We start from the raw sequence: 15,596 nt of genomic DNA, 5'->3' as shown, positions 1-15,596 counted from the left end.
TCAAGGTCATCCCTCTGCAACCATGGAGAGGAAGCATGAAAAGCTTCTCTCAAAACTGAGTCAACTAGAGCCCCCACAGTCAAACTCTAAGTTTGGTGTTGGGAGGCTACAACCAAACTCTAAGTTTGGTGTTGAACTCCCATATCCAAACTCTAAGTTTGGTGTTGGGGAGTCTCAACAATGCTCTGAACATCTGTGAGGCTCCATGAGAGCCCACTGTCAAGCTATTGACATTAAAGAAGCGCTTGTTGGGAGGCAACCCAATTTTTATTTATCTAATTTTTATTTTCATTGTTTTTCATGTTTTATTAGGTTCATGATCATGTGGAGTCACAAAATAAATATAAAAATTGAAAATGGAATCAAAAACAGCAGAAAAAAAATCACACCCTGGAGGAAGACCTTACTGGCGTTTAAACGCCAGTAAGAAGCATCTGGCTGGCGTTCAACGCCAGAACAGAGCATGTTTCTGGCGCTGAACGCCCAAAATGGGCAGCATCTGGGCGTTTGAATGCCAGAATTGTACCCTGGAGAAGAGCCGGTGCTGAACGCCCGAAACAAGCATGGTTCTGGCGTTCAACGCCAGAAATGGGCAACAAATGGGCGTTCAACGCCCAGAACAAGCACCAATCTGGCGCTGAACGCCCAGAGTTGTGTGCAAAGGCATTTTGCATGCCTAATTTGGTGCAAGGTTGTAAATCCTTGAACACCTCAGGATCTGTGGACCCACAGGATCACCTCAGCATCTGTGGACCCCACAAAATCCCCACCTACCTCCACTCACTTCTTCTCACCCCTCTTTCACACAATTCCATAAACACTCTTCCCCAAAACTCTTCAACAATCACTTCAATCTCTCTTCCCTATCACCTCTTCACCACTCACATCCATCTTCACTTTCCAATAAACCCCACCTACCTTCAAAATTCAAAAACAATTTCCCACCCATCCCACCCTAAATGGCCGAACCTTTACCCCTCTCCCTTTCCTATATAAAGCCCTCCATTCTTCCTCATTCTCACACAACACAACCCTCTCTTCTCTTCTTGGCCGATTACACCACTCCCTCCTCTCCTCCATATTTATTTCTTCTTCTTCATCTATTCTTTCTTCTCTTGCTCAAGGGCGAGCAATATTCTAAGTTTGGTGTGGTAAAAGCATAAGCTTTTTGTTTTTCCATTACCATTGATGGCACCTAAGACCGGAGAATCCTCTAGAAAAGGGAAAGGGAAGACAAAAGCTTCCACCTCCGAGTCATGGAAGATAGAAAGATTCATCTCCAAAGCTCATCAAGACCACTTCTATGATGTTGTGGCCAAGAAGAAGGTGATCCCCGAGGTCCCTTTCAAGCTAAAAAAAAATGAGTATCCAGAGATCCGACATGAAATCCTAAGAAGAGGTTGGGAAGTTCTAACAAACCCCATCCAACAAGTCGGCATCCTAATGGTTCAAGAGTTCTATGCCAATGCATGGATCACTAGGAACCATGATCAAAGTAAGAACCCGAACCCAAAGAATTATCTCACCATGGTTCGGGGGAATTACTTAGATTTTAGTCCGGAAAATATGAGGTTGGCGTTCAACTTGCCTATGATGCAAGGAGATACACGCCCCTACACTAGAAGGGTCAACTTTAATCAAAGGTTGGACCAAGTTCTTATGGACATATGTGTGGAAGGAGCTCAATGGAAGATTGACTCCAAAGGCAAGCCGGTTCAACTAAGAAGACTGGACCTCAAGCCTGTAGCTAGAGGATGGTTAGAGTTCATCCAACGCTCTATCATCCCCACTAGCAACCGATCTGAAGTTACTGTGGATCGGGCCATCATGATCCATAGCATCATGATTGGAGAGGAAGTAGAAGTTCATGAAGTCATCTCCCTTGAACTCTACAAAATAGCCGAAAAGCCCTCTCCTGGGGCAAGGCTAGCTTTTCCTCATCTTATTTGCCATCTATGTTACTCAGCTGGAGCTTCCATAGAAGGAGACATTCCTATTGAGGAAGAGAAGCCCATCACTAAGAAAAGGATGGAGCAAGCAAGAGAGCCCATTCATGGATCTCAAGAGACGCATGAAGCTCATCACCATGAGATCCCGGAGATGCCTCAAATGCATTTTCCTCCACAAAACTATTGGGAGCAAATCAACACCTCCCTAGAAGAATTAAGTTCCAACATGGGACAATTAAGGGTGGAACATCAAGAGCACTCCATCATCCTTCATGAAATTAGAGAAGATCAAAAAGCAATGAGGGAGGAGCAACAAAGACAAGGAAGAGACATAGAAGAGCTCAAGGACATCATTGGTTCCTCAAGAAGGAAACGCCACCATCACTAAGGTGGACTCATTCCTTGTTCTTACATTCTCTGTTTTTCGTTTTCTCTATGTTAAGTGCTTATCCATGTTTGTGTCTTCATTACATGATCATTAGTATTTAGTAACTTTGTCTTAAAGTTATGAATGTCCTATGAATCCATCACCTCTCTTAAATGAAAACTGTTTTAATTCAAAAGAACAAGAAGTACATGAGTTTCAAATTTATCCTTGAACTTAGTTTAATTATATTGATGTGGTGACAATGCTTCTTGTTTTCTGAATGAATGCTTGAACAGTGCATATGTCTTTTGAAGTTGTTGTTTAAGAATGTTAAATATGTTGGCTCTTGAAAGAATGATGACAAGGAGACATGTTATTTGATAATCTGAAAAATCAAAAAAATGATTCTTGAAGCAAGAAAAAGCAGCAAAGAACAAAGCTTGCAGAAAAAAAATAGCGAAAAAAATAGAAAGAAAAAGAAAAAGCAAGCAGAAAAAGCCAAAAGCTCTTAAAACCAAGAGGTAAGAGCAAAAAGCCAATAACTCTTAAAACCAAAAGGCAAGGGTAAGAAAAAGGATCCCAAGGCTTTGAGCATCAGTGGATAGGAGGGCCTAAAGGAATAAAATCCTGGCCTAAGCGGCTAAACCAAGCTGTCCCTAACCATGTGCTTGTGGCGTGTAGGTGTCAAGTGAAAACTTGAGACTGAGCGGTTAAAGTCAAGGTCCAAAGCAAAAGAAGAGTGTGCTTAAGAACCCTGAACACCTCTAATTGGGGACTTTAGCAAAGCTGAGTCACAATTTGAAAAGGTTCACCCAATTATGTGTCTGTGGCATTTATGTATCCGGTGGTAATACTGGAAAACAAAGTGCTTAGGGCCACGGCCAAGACTCATAAAGAAGCTGTGTTCAAGAATCATCATACTGAACTAGGAGAATCAATAACACTATCTGAACTCTGAGTTCCTATAGATGCCAATCATTCTGAACCTCAATGGATAAAGTGAGATGCCAAAACTATTCAAGAGGCAAAAAGCTACAAGTCCCGCTCATATGATTGGAGCTATGTTTCATTGATAGTTTGGAATTTATAGTATATTCTCTTCTTTTTATCCTATTTGATTTTCAGTTGCTTGGGGACAAGCAACAATTTAAGTTTGGTGTTGTGATGAGGGGATAATTTATACGCTTTTTGGCATTGTTTTTAGTATGTTTTTAGTAGAATCTAGTTACTTTTAGGGATGTTTTCATTAGTTTTTATGTTAAATTCACATTTATGGACTTTACTATGGGTTTGTGTGTTTTTCTATGATTTCATGTATTTTCTGGCTGAAATTGAGGGACTTGAGCAAAAATCAGATTCAGAGGTTGAAGAAGGACTGCTGATGCTGTTGGATTCTGACCTCCCTGCACTCAAAGTGGATTTTCTGGAGCTACAGAACTCAAAATGGCGCGCTTCTAATTGCGTTGGAAAGTAGACATCCAGAGCTTTCCAGCAATGTATAATAGTCCATACTTTGGCCGAGTTTAGACGACGCAAATGGGCGTTGAACGCCAGTTCTACGCTGCTGTCTGGAGTTAAACGCCAGAAACACGTCACAAACTAGAGTTGAATGCCAGAAATATGTTACAACCTGGCGTTCAACTCCAGAAAAAGCCTCTGCACGTGTAACATTCAAGCTCAGCCCAAGCACACACCAAGTGGGCCCCGGAAGTGGATTTATGCATCAATTACTTACTTTTGTAAACCCTAGTAACTAGTTTAGTATAAATAGGACTTTTTACTATTGTATTTGACATCCTGGATTGTATTTCTGATCCTGTGATCACGTTTTGGGGGCTGGCCTCTCGGCCATGCCTGGACCTTTCACTTATGTATTTTCAACGGTAGAGTTTCTACACTCCATAGATTAAGGTGTGGAGCTCTGCTGTTCCTCAAAGATTAATGCAAAGTACTGCTGTTTTTCTATTCAATTCAACTTATTCCGCTTCTAAGATATTCATTTGCACTTCAACCTGAATGTGATGAACGTGACAATCATCATTATTCCCTATGAACGCGTGCCTGACAACCACTTCCGTTCTACCTTAGATTGAATGAGTATCTCTTGGATCTCTTAATCAGAATCTTCGTGGTATAAGCTAAATTGATGGCAGCATTCATGAGAGTCCGGAAAGTCTAAACCTTGTCTGTGGTATTCCGAGTAGGACTCTGGGATTGAATGACTGTGACGAACTTCAAGCTCGCGAGTGCTGGGCATAGTGACAGACGCAAAAGGAGGGTGAATCCTATTCCAGTATGATCGAGAACCTCAGATGATTAGTCGTGCTGTGACAGAGCATTTGGACCATTTTCACAAGAGGATGGGATGCAGCCATTGACAAGGGTGATGCCTCCAGACGATTAGCCATGCAGTGACAGCGCATCGGACTATTTTCCAGAGAGGATCAAAAGTAGCCATTGCCAATGGTGATGTCCTTACATAAAGCCAGCCATAGAAAGGAGTAAGACTGATTGGATGAAGAAAGCAGGAAAGCAGAGGTTCAGAGGAACGAAAGCATCTCCATGCGTTTATCTGAAATTCTCACCAAGGATTTACATAAGTATTTCTATCCTTATTTTATTATTTATTTTCAAAAACTCCATAACCATTTGATATCTGCCTGACTGAGATTTACAAGGTGACCATAGCTTGCTTCATACCAACAATCTCCGTGGGATCGACCCTTACTCACGTAAGGTTTATTACTTGGACGACCCAGTGCACTTTCTGGTTAGTTGTATCGAAGTTGTGAATGAAAAACAATTTATTAAGACGTGCATACAGAGTTTTTGGCGCCGTTGCCTGAGATCACAATTTCGTGCACTAAAGGTCATCGCTTTATCAGTCAACACTACTCAATCCAAGCGTTGAACTAACATATGTCTTAAGTGTAACACAGGAAACAGATTGGAGATCCCCATTCATACAATATCTCCAGACAGGGGTCTTGCCAGGCGACGTCAAAAATGCTCGGCATTTCCGCCGACAAGCCTCCTTTTATACAATTTTTAATAATTGCCTATATAGACGGGGATTTTCCCGTCCATTACTCAAATGTCTTTGCAGATCAGAAGCCGAGCTTGCACTTGCTGAAGCACATGAAGGGATCTGTGGTACACACCTCGGAGCCCGAAGTCTGTATTCGAAAATCCTCAGAGCTGGATTATATTGGCCGAAAACACGACAGGATTGCCAAGCAAAAGTTAAAAGCTGTAACAGCTGCCAAAAACATAGTTCGATTACACATCTCCCGGCTGAACCCCTACACTGCTCTGAGATTAGTTGGCCGTTCAACCAATGGGGCATAGATATCCTCGGACCTTTCCCCACAGCAGCAGGTCAGGTTAAATTCCTTGTGGTAGCAATTGATTATTTCTCCAAATGGATAGAGGCACAACCTCTAGCCAAAATTACATCACAACAAATGCTTTCTTTTGTTTGGAAATATATTATTTGTCGATTGGCATTCCTCGGCACATTATCATCGATAATGGTCGCCAGTTTGCCGATCAAAAATTTACATCTTTCTTGTAGAACTTGAAAATCAAACACCATTTCTCATCAGTAGAGCACCCACAAACAAACGGGCTAGCTGAAGCCGCAAATAAAGTAATATTACATGCTCTAAGAAAGAAGTTGGACGATACAAAAAGCCTCTGTGCCGAGCTTATCCCAGAAATCCTATGGGGATACAATACAATAATACACTCAACCACAAAGGAGACACCTTTCCGCTTAGTCTACGGCTCAGACGCAATGATACCCGTGGAGATCTCCCAATCCTCACTACGCACAGAGTTGGCCGATCAAACTACACAAGACATGGCCAGGCAAACCGAACTTGATCTTATTGAATAACTAAGGTCGTCCACAGCAATCAAACATTTAGCCATGCAGCAGCACATTGCCCGAAGATATAACAAACAAACTCAACCAAGGTCTTTCCAAGTCCACGACCTGGTGCTCCGAAAAATAGAACAAGCTAGGAAACCACCAGCACATGGCAAACTAGCAGCTAATTGGGAAGGCCCTTACCGCGTCATAGAAGTAATCGGCAATGGAGCTTATCGACTACAAACACTAGAGGGTAAAGATCTCCCTAGCACTTGGAATGTATCTTCCCTAAAGTTATATTACAGCTAATACCAGGGACAGGCGAGTACTCTTTTTCCTACTGCCAAGATTTTTCCCACAAGGGTTTTGCTTGGAGAGGTTTTAACGAGGCTAGCCTACCTGAGCCCTAGACATCAAGGGTTCTTTAATAAGTAGATCCCCAACTTTATGACATTAATATTTTTTCTATTTCATAATTTCCATTTCATTTTCATATACATATCATTTCCACCTATACTATCATTCCGACAAATCAGATACTATTAACATTGATCAAATAGGTCATTCGGAACCTAACAATCAATCTGACTGCCAACCTTAAAAAGTATCCGATTAACTCGGAAGCAAACAGTCAATCCGACTGCCGACCTTAAAACGGTATCCGATTAACTCAGAAGCAAACAGTTAATACGACTGCTGACCTTAAAACGGAATCCGATTAACTCGGAATTAAACAGTCAATCCGACTGCCGACCTTAAAATGAAATCTGATTAACTCGGAAGCAATCAGTCAAATCTGAACGGAATCTATCACTCAGTCAATCCGACTGCCGACTTCAAATCAGAATCCGACAACACAGTCTATCCGATCTACTTCAGAAGTCGATCATTAAAAAACAAAATTTTTTTTTACATACCCGATCTACATCGGAATCCGATCATTCACACAAAATTCCAATCCAAATTGGAAACCAATATTTCAAAACTTTCCCTAAATTTTCTAATTCTGCTCAACACGCAATCATTCAAAATTTATCTAGCACACAAAACATTCGATCCTAATCGAAAGCCATATCATTCAGAATAATCGCCAAACAGAAACTACGCAATATATATGTTTTCATCAAAGTCACATAACCAAAAACAAAATAAAACTGTTTCAGTACAGTCAAAAGCTCACTACAGGAGCAAAGTAACCCACCAAAATACATGTTCTAACCAAACATACACACTAAAGCAACTATTTTCATCCTCCTCCTCTTCAGCGCCATCATCTTCAACCATAACCCCGTCATGAACAATCTTACCAGGGTCCATCTGATCAAGATCAACATTAAGAGCTAAGAACCTGGCTTGCAGAGAAGCTCTTTCGAAACCCTCAATGAAGGAGTCCAGGATCGCTGTCTCCTTACTCTTTTCTAAGCTTTTAAATTCTGCAGTCAACTCCACTACCCGAGTACTCATACTAGATAGATCCGCTTCCTTCTTTTTAACATCTTCAACCTCTTTGGCATAATTCTCCTTCATCAATTTTAAATCTTTCTCCACCCCAGCTAGTTTACTCTCCAATTCTGAAACCTTGGCAGCCTTCAGCCTCAATTGTTCCTCCAAATTCGGCTTTTGCTCGACTACTTGACGATGTTTCTTCTCTCGGCTCCGCCCTAAACTAGCAAGCCTCATACCAACAACCTTCAACAAACAAACACAGAATTAAACGAGATCACCCACAAGATTATCAACCACAACAAAACAAAAGGTAAAAGATTACCTGCATATACTGATCAACTGCCACATCCCCCACCTCTTCAGCCAAATTAACATCGGCAGGGGTTTGGCAAACTTCATCAGCAGTAATCATAAAAGGATAATCCTTTCCCCAGAGCGACGACCCCTCACTCCGCTCAACAAAACCATGCAACTTCTTTTGGTTATCACAAAACTTATGAACCTCCTCCATTGGAACAACATCTTTCTCATCATCAGAAACATCGGACAAATCAACCAGATCACTTTTTCTTTTCTTAGCAATAACTTTCCTCCTTCCTGGCCTTGGCTGATCAACCTCGCCAACGCCGACCTTGTCCGCCTTTGACGAAGATACTTCTTTCTCCAAACCTTTACTCTTCACCCGAGACCTCAAACTCGCCGCAGATACACCAGGATATTTACCACCTGAAAAATAAGGAAAATATAAACCTACTCAAAAAACCTCAAATATGACACAACATCCACAATTCAAAATCTTACCCAGATAGTCTATCACAGCAGCCTTATTCTCCTCCCACTGCAGCAGATCATAAACAGAAATCAACTCCTTCCGATCAACCACTTCAGTTAAAAACTCAATTATGCACTCATCCTTTGGACTTATAGTCTCAGGCCCTAAAATATTTTGAGGCTCTGAACACCACCAGAGAGGAAATTTTCCCCCCAAATGCTCGTCCACATAGAATGGAAAATCATCCTCACAGCTACTAACCTTAAGGTACATTTCCTTAAAATTCTTAAAAGACGATTTGTACAACTTGAACACAGCAAACCCCGGAGAACTGTTCAAATTCACCCAGCCACCCTTCCAAACACCCTTCGCCTGAAACAGTGAGAAAAATAACTCCACTGACGGTTTCTCCTCCAAATATTCCATAAGAATCTCAAACGCTCGCAGGAAGGCCCAACCATTAGGATGAAGCTGCGAGGGCGCACAGTTCAACTGCTTCAAAACTTTACACTCAAAATCACTAACAAGAACTCTCACCCTTAGCTCCTCCAGAACACAACTATACATAAAGAAATACTCAAAACCCTCGCCTCTATGAAAAACCCTATCATCAACCGTACAAGGGAGCAGCTCCAACCGAACCCCAGAACTAACCCTAACAACCTTAGCCTTATCTATTTCATTCACAGCACCAACATCCAAAAATAGAGAAACACGATCCCTTACATCATCATTCACCCAGTCATAGGACCAGTTTACCTCCTCTTTCGATTCTTTCTCATAACCCATTTGAAAAACAGAAGCAGAGAAGAAGAAGAAAACACGATTAAATAGAAAAACCAAATAGAACTAAGAGCACTCACCTCTTTTACTCATTTTTGGTTGAAAACGCTTGAGAAAACACAAACCAGCAAACATGCAAACCTTCAGAATTCCTAACCTTTAATTCCCACACTTTAACCCAAAAATTTCGCTTCCACTTCCCATCAAATCAGTCACGTCAAACCCAATAAAGCCCACATTGGAAATACGCAAACTCATTAATGACATCACTTAATTATTTTCTCTATCCTAATCATGAAAGCCTATAGTCTCAGTAACTGTTCAATAAAGCACCTTGACCTGGGGGCTACAAGGTAGAAGCACACGCCGAACTGTTCAGTAGCCGACTCATACGCAATTAAAAGATCAACCTGCTTCATTAAATATTTTCCCAGGCTAAGCTTGGGGGCTGTGGTCCGGCCATTACAAATCCTATGTCATAATCGGCTTTATCACTCATAACTCGCCATTATTCACATCTATTACCCAGATATTTGGCGTTATAAGTCGGCATTTTAGTCATTACTCGGCAATTTACGTCATTAATCGGCGTTACAGTTACTAATTAACAATCAATATCATTTATTAAAAAGTAACGTTACAAATCAGCTTAACGGACTACTTCACAAAAGTGAAACGTCCAACCCTTATTATTGCTCTTTAATACAGGCAATAAAGCAGGAACATAACCGATTTACACACTATCACCTATAAAAGGTATGATCTTCTATCCTGAAGACACATTGAATTCTCAATACTAACTTAAGCTTCGGAGTGCCTTTGCAGGTACACTCCCCCTGTCTCTTGCTCAAAGCTCTACGCGATTGGACACCCTCTTGGAGTAAAGCTCGGACTATCATAAGGCTTGAAGGTCGGCACCGAAAGTCATAGCTCGGCGTCGACTCCCAGAGACTGAGCTCTCCCTCCAGGTATCCATACATGAACATTATTATTATTATTATTATTATTATTATTATTATGTACATTAAAAAATAACAGGCCAAATTATTGCCATAACATAATAGAAGTATGGAAGTTTATCATTCTTTTCTAATGGAGGAAACAAAATTCTTTTCAATAGTTTATTTAACGTTTAGTAGAATAAAAATAAATTTTATTAAAATAAATTTTAGTACGAGTTTAATATTTTTATTTATCATAAAATATTTATAGAATTACTCGTAGATAAATTTTGAAAAAAAGAAAAAAACATAATTTTAAATTTTATTTTTTAATAATATTAAATTTTTACCGTATATAATTATTCAATTATTTTTTAATCATATATAAATAAATTACTCTTAATAAGACTTTTTTGTGTTATTCAATTATCTTTTTAAAAAAATAATTAATTATTAAAATAATTAAACTTTTTACAACAAAAATAAAAAAAAATTATGAACGAAAAAAATTAACTATCCTGATAATTTTTTGTATTTTTATTCATATTTTAATTATAAACATAAATATAATTTAATTATATTATTTATGAAATGTGATGTAGATAAATTTTAGTTATATTACTTATATATAGTTTCATTGTATTGTATTGCTTATAAAGTTAGATTATAATTATGACAATAGAATTGTTGTATTTTTATATGTGTGACTAATTGGTGGTGTTAAAACATTACTCTTAATTATAAATAAGGTTTATAATTTACAAAATCAAAGACTCAATTAAAAAGATCCGAAAAAAATGATGTTAAAATATTCTAATTCTTTAAAATAAAAATATTCAAAATTCAATTAAAAATTATTTAAAATTTAAATTCAATAAAAGTTTATATTCAATGTGTTTTGTATTAAATATATTTAATAACCTATTATATCATATTGGTTGAAATTAGTTTTTATAGTATTAATTTTTTTAATAATACTTTATTAGAAAAAATCATCTTTTCAAAATTTTTTAAAAACTAATTAATATTATATATATTTTGTTACATCACATCTTGTTATAAAAAATTTATTTATTTCTAATGCTTATATTAAAAATAAAAACAAAATTTAAATTAGTAAATTTTAATCTATAATATAATAATAATATAGTAATTATTTTATATATTATATGAATAAAAATTAATTATTTTTTTATTTATAAAAAATTTAAGAGCTTGTTATAATATATATATATATATATATATATATATATATATATATATATATATTGATAAATGTGATATATTTTTTTAAGTAAATAATCTTTTTAAAAAAATTTAATAGTTAATTTATTACTTTTTTTATTTTAGTCAAAATTAAATGTTTTTTATTATTTCTGAAAAGAAAATCTTTTGAGAAATTTAATAATATGTGATGAGGAACACCAAATAAATTATACAAAAATCAATTAAAACACAATATAAAAATATCTTTAAAAAAAGACGTTTTAAGCGTCTTTATCTGAGTGACCTCCTTTTATTTTACATGTAATGTATAGATCAAGCATATTCTTATGTAGTATTAGTACGAGTATCTGTGATAGAGTTTCTACTTTCGACCTTTTTCTCTGTTTTCCTTAATTATTATTTCACATTATTCAATTAGTATAGAAAATATATATTACTCATTTTTGTATATTCATTATTCAATTAATATGGAAAATCCTAAACCCCTTAATCGAAGAAGTAAATACTTTCTATATTAGTTGATCTTATACTTATTACTATTATATATATTAGTCTATTAATATACCATTTTATTTATCTAATTATATATTATTAAAATCAAATTTCTTTAACTAATAACATAGTTAATCTAGCATTTTTTTTTTACTAAAGATAGAAGATTGAACTTATAACCTTTTAATTGAGTATAGAGACTATATCATTTGAACTATAACTCATTGGCAGCTAACCTAGCATATTATTAAAGGTATTTTTTAATTTATTATATTTGATTCATTTAAATACATTAATTAATTAATCAGTTATTTGATTTAATTAGAATAAATTAATTAATTTTATTTTAATTTATATTAATTTTTTGTCTTATATATTTGAGTAAACGGGCAATCCTATCGCTAGCCATTACCTCGAAAAGGAAAGCACCCCTTGATAAAAAAGAGTTCAATTCAGTCCTTGTCCCTTAATGCAATAGGACAACGTAATTTCTGTATCATTTCTATCGTTAACTCGTAACGAAAATTATTTAGATGGTATATTAGGTGATGACATGTTAAGTATCATGCTATTAAATTGATTATGAACCTATTTATTTATATTCACTCAAACAAAATGACATTAATTTGATGTCAAATTGATTAGGGACTTATTTGTTAAGGGTCTAGTTGTCATAAAAAAAAATTTTATACAATATTTTTTAATTAATTTTTTATTATTATGATATTCATTATATTAGTTAGATAGGATGTTCATTCTATGTATTTTAATTAATGATTTTTTAAGTATAATAAATTATTAATTAATTATAATACTTAAAAAATTATTAATCAAAATATATAAGACAAAAAATTAATACAAATTAAAACAAAATCAATTCATTTATTTCAGATAAATCAAATAATTAATGTAATTAATTAGTTATAGTTAACGTAGTCAAATAAAATATTAAATAATTTGATATTTATTTTAATTAAATCAAATAAATTATTAATTATAACACTTTTAAAAATTATTAAAAACAATTCCGCTAGAGAACTAAGAGGGGGTTCAACCAACTCCTGACAACTTTTTAATAGGCTAGACCTCAAAGTTCATCTTAATAAAAATAAGTTAATATACATAGATGTTTCTTCTGCTAAGTATTAGAATAGTTTTTTTATACTAAATGGATGTTCTTTTATATATTTTTCGAATTTTTTTGTATTACAAATGTGAATGTCTCTATTTCTTTAAGAATTTCATAGTTTTTTTTTTTCAAATTCTATAGGTATCTAATTATTTTTGCCAAAATATAACTGGATATTTCTTTTGTTAAGCATTAGGATGTTTTTTTTCATATTAAATGAATATTTTTTTTTATATTTCTGTAATTGTTCAAGAACAATTCGTGCTCCACTACTCCTTCCTTAAATAACTCCTGAAGCTGAACCAAGTGTAAGGCACTGCTCTTTTCTTGCAAACTTCAGTCGGTTCGGACCCTGCCTCATTATGGCGGCGCCACCTGTGGGCATCTCAAAGATCTGTTCTTTCGGAAAATCCCATGTTATCACATAGAACTCTTCCACTTGGGCCTTCCTCAATAGCCCTCCAGTGCTTCCTCCGAATATTAGGGATTGCGTGTTTGGATCCAGCTCAGGTAGGGTGAACCCCACTGGTGCCTCCTCTTTCTCAGCCGCAGGTGCTGCAGCCTCTACTTTCTCCTCTGCAGCCGAAGCTCTTATGGTTGCGAACCTGAGCTGGGGCTTCGCGGTGGTGAAGAACACTGCGGGTGGTTGCTTCCAAGCACGATCACTGGGTTTGGAAGTAGAGAGCGGGATTCCGAGGAAGCATACCTGCTCCTTAGTGTGCTTGAAGGAAGGAACGCCGATGATGTTGGAGAGTTGACCGGTGGAGAAGATATGACCGAGCTTGGTGACAACGAAGGCGATGGTAGAGCCGGTGCCGAGACCGAGGACCATGCCGGACTTGACGTACTCGACGCCTTGTCAGCGGCGAGCTTCTTGGGTCATCTTGGGTGAGGGCAGGGGCGGAGAGGGCCTGACGGTGAGGGAGAGGGATCTATGTGTGTGGTTATTGGAGATGTGTAGGTTAATGTGGGAGAGAAGAGGAATGTTTTTATAGGTTTTAATTAGATTTACTTAATCAGTTTTAAATTTTTTAAATTTTGAATTTAAAAAATTTAAAATTAATTATTAATAATTATAATTAATTGAGTTGTTCATTTTTTGGCTTATTAGAGACTTGGTTTCCTATACTTTTCCTATTAACAAAAGGATAAAGTATTAAATTGATCTCTTACATTTGGGCGTAATCCTATTTTGGTTCTTGAAGTTTAAAATGTCCTATTTGAATCCAAAAAAGTTTCATTTAACTTCAATGTAGTCCCATTGTGAGGCCAAAATTAAATAATTAACTGAATGTCCTATATGATAGCAGTACAAGAACAATGTTGATAATTTAGAGAACAAGTACAAGCTCCAGAGGTACAAAATCAACCGTGAATGCATCAATATATTTATTTATCATTCTCCTTAATTTTATAGAAAATATTTCATTTAAATTGTAATAAAAATGATAAATAAATGTATTGATGCATCCACGGTTGATTTTGGGCTTGTTTGGGTGAGCTTCTAAAAAAATATCTTTTTTTGAGTTATCTTTTTTTAAAAGATCTTATGAAAAAGTAAAAGTAATTTTATGTTTGGATATCTCATGCAAAAAGATCTTTTTATCTATCAATTATATTTGGGTATAACAACATAAAAGTACTTTTTTGTTTATTTATTATATGTAAAACATCTTTTTTTTAAGGAAAAAAGATCTTTTAAAAAAAGATGTAAATTACAGCTTCAATGAAAAAAGATTTTTTTTTTTTAATTTTTCTAGTACTTTTACTTTTACTACTAGAAATTTGCCAAACACGCTAAAAAATAAAAAAAGATCTTTTTTCATTGAAAAAATATCTTTTTTTTATTAAAATAATGGCACCCAAACAAGCACTTTGTGCCTCTAAAACTTGTACTTGTTCTTTAAATTATCGACATTGTTCTTGTATTGCTGTCGTGTAGGGTATTCCGTTAATTATTTAACTTTGACATCATGGTGAGACTACATTAAGGCTAAATGAAACTTTTTTGGATTTAAATAGGATACTTTAAACCTTAAGGACCAAAATAAGATTATGCCCAAACGTAGGAACCAATTTAGTACTTTACCCTTAACAAAATATATAAGACAAAAAAAACTAATACAAATTAAAACAAAATCGGTTTATTTATTTTAGTCAAACCAAATAATTAATGTAATTGATTAGTTACCGTTAATATCATCAAACAAAAAAATAATATTAATATAATGAATATCGTAACAATAAAAAAATAGGAGTAATTATTATTTTTGTCCCCAACATTTAAAATAAGTTCCAAAGTTATAATCTTTAAATTGTTATTTTTAAGTTCCTAACGTTTCATAATCGTCTCTTAGAACATTGGGAGACAAAAATGATACATTATTTTTAGAAGAATTACTAAATCCAATAAAATGAAAGTGGATTTTAACTGAATGAATTGAATTACAAATTCAAAATTTTTAATAATGCTTGTAGAATAGCTAGTAGATAAATTTATGGAAAAGAGAAAAAAATGGTACATATATAATAAATTATAAATTAAATTATTTTAACTTTAAAATAAATTTTAATTTTATCTTTTAATAATATCAATTTTTCACGATAGATAATTAT

The 15,596-nt window shown here is 35.3% G+C and overlaps 1 protein-coding gene across 1 annotated transcript; it reads right to left on the bottom strand.

The window, feature by feature from the left end:
- Positions 1-13,260: 13,260 nt before the first annotated feature.
- LOC107633034 (photosystem I reaction center subunit II, chloroplastic-like) lies at positions 13,261-13,915 on the bottom strand. Its single transcript, XM_016336669.3, has one exon. The coding sequence runs from the start codon at positions 13,810-13,812 to the stop codon at positions 13,261-13,263; it is 552 nt and encodes a 183-aa protein (XP_016192155.1). The 5' UTR covers positions 13,813-13,915.
- Positions 13,916-15,596: the final 1,681 nt, after the last annotated feature.

The sequence above is a fragment of the Arachis ipaensis genome, chromosome B3 (assembly GCF_059453495.1).
Source record: "Arachis ipaensis isolate K30076 ecotype BB chromosome B3, ASM5945349v1, whole genome shotgun sequence".
Lineage (NCBI taxonomy): Eukaryota > Viridiplantae > Streptophyta > Magnoliopsida > Fabales > Fabaceae > Arachis > Arachis ipaensis.
This window is presented reverse-complemented; position numbering and strand designations above follow the sequence as displayed.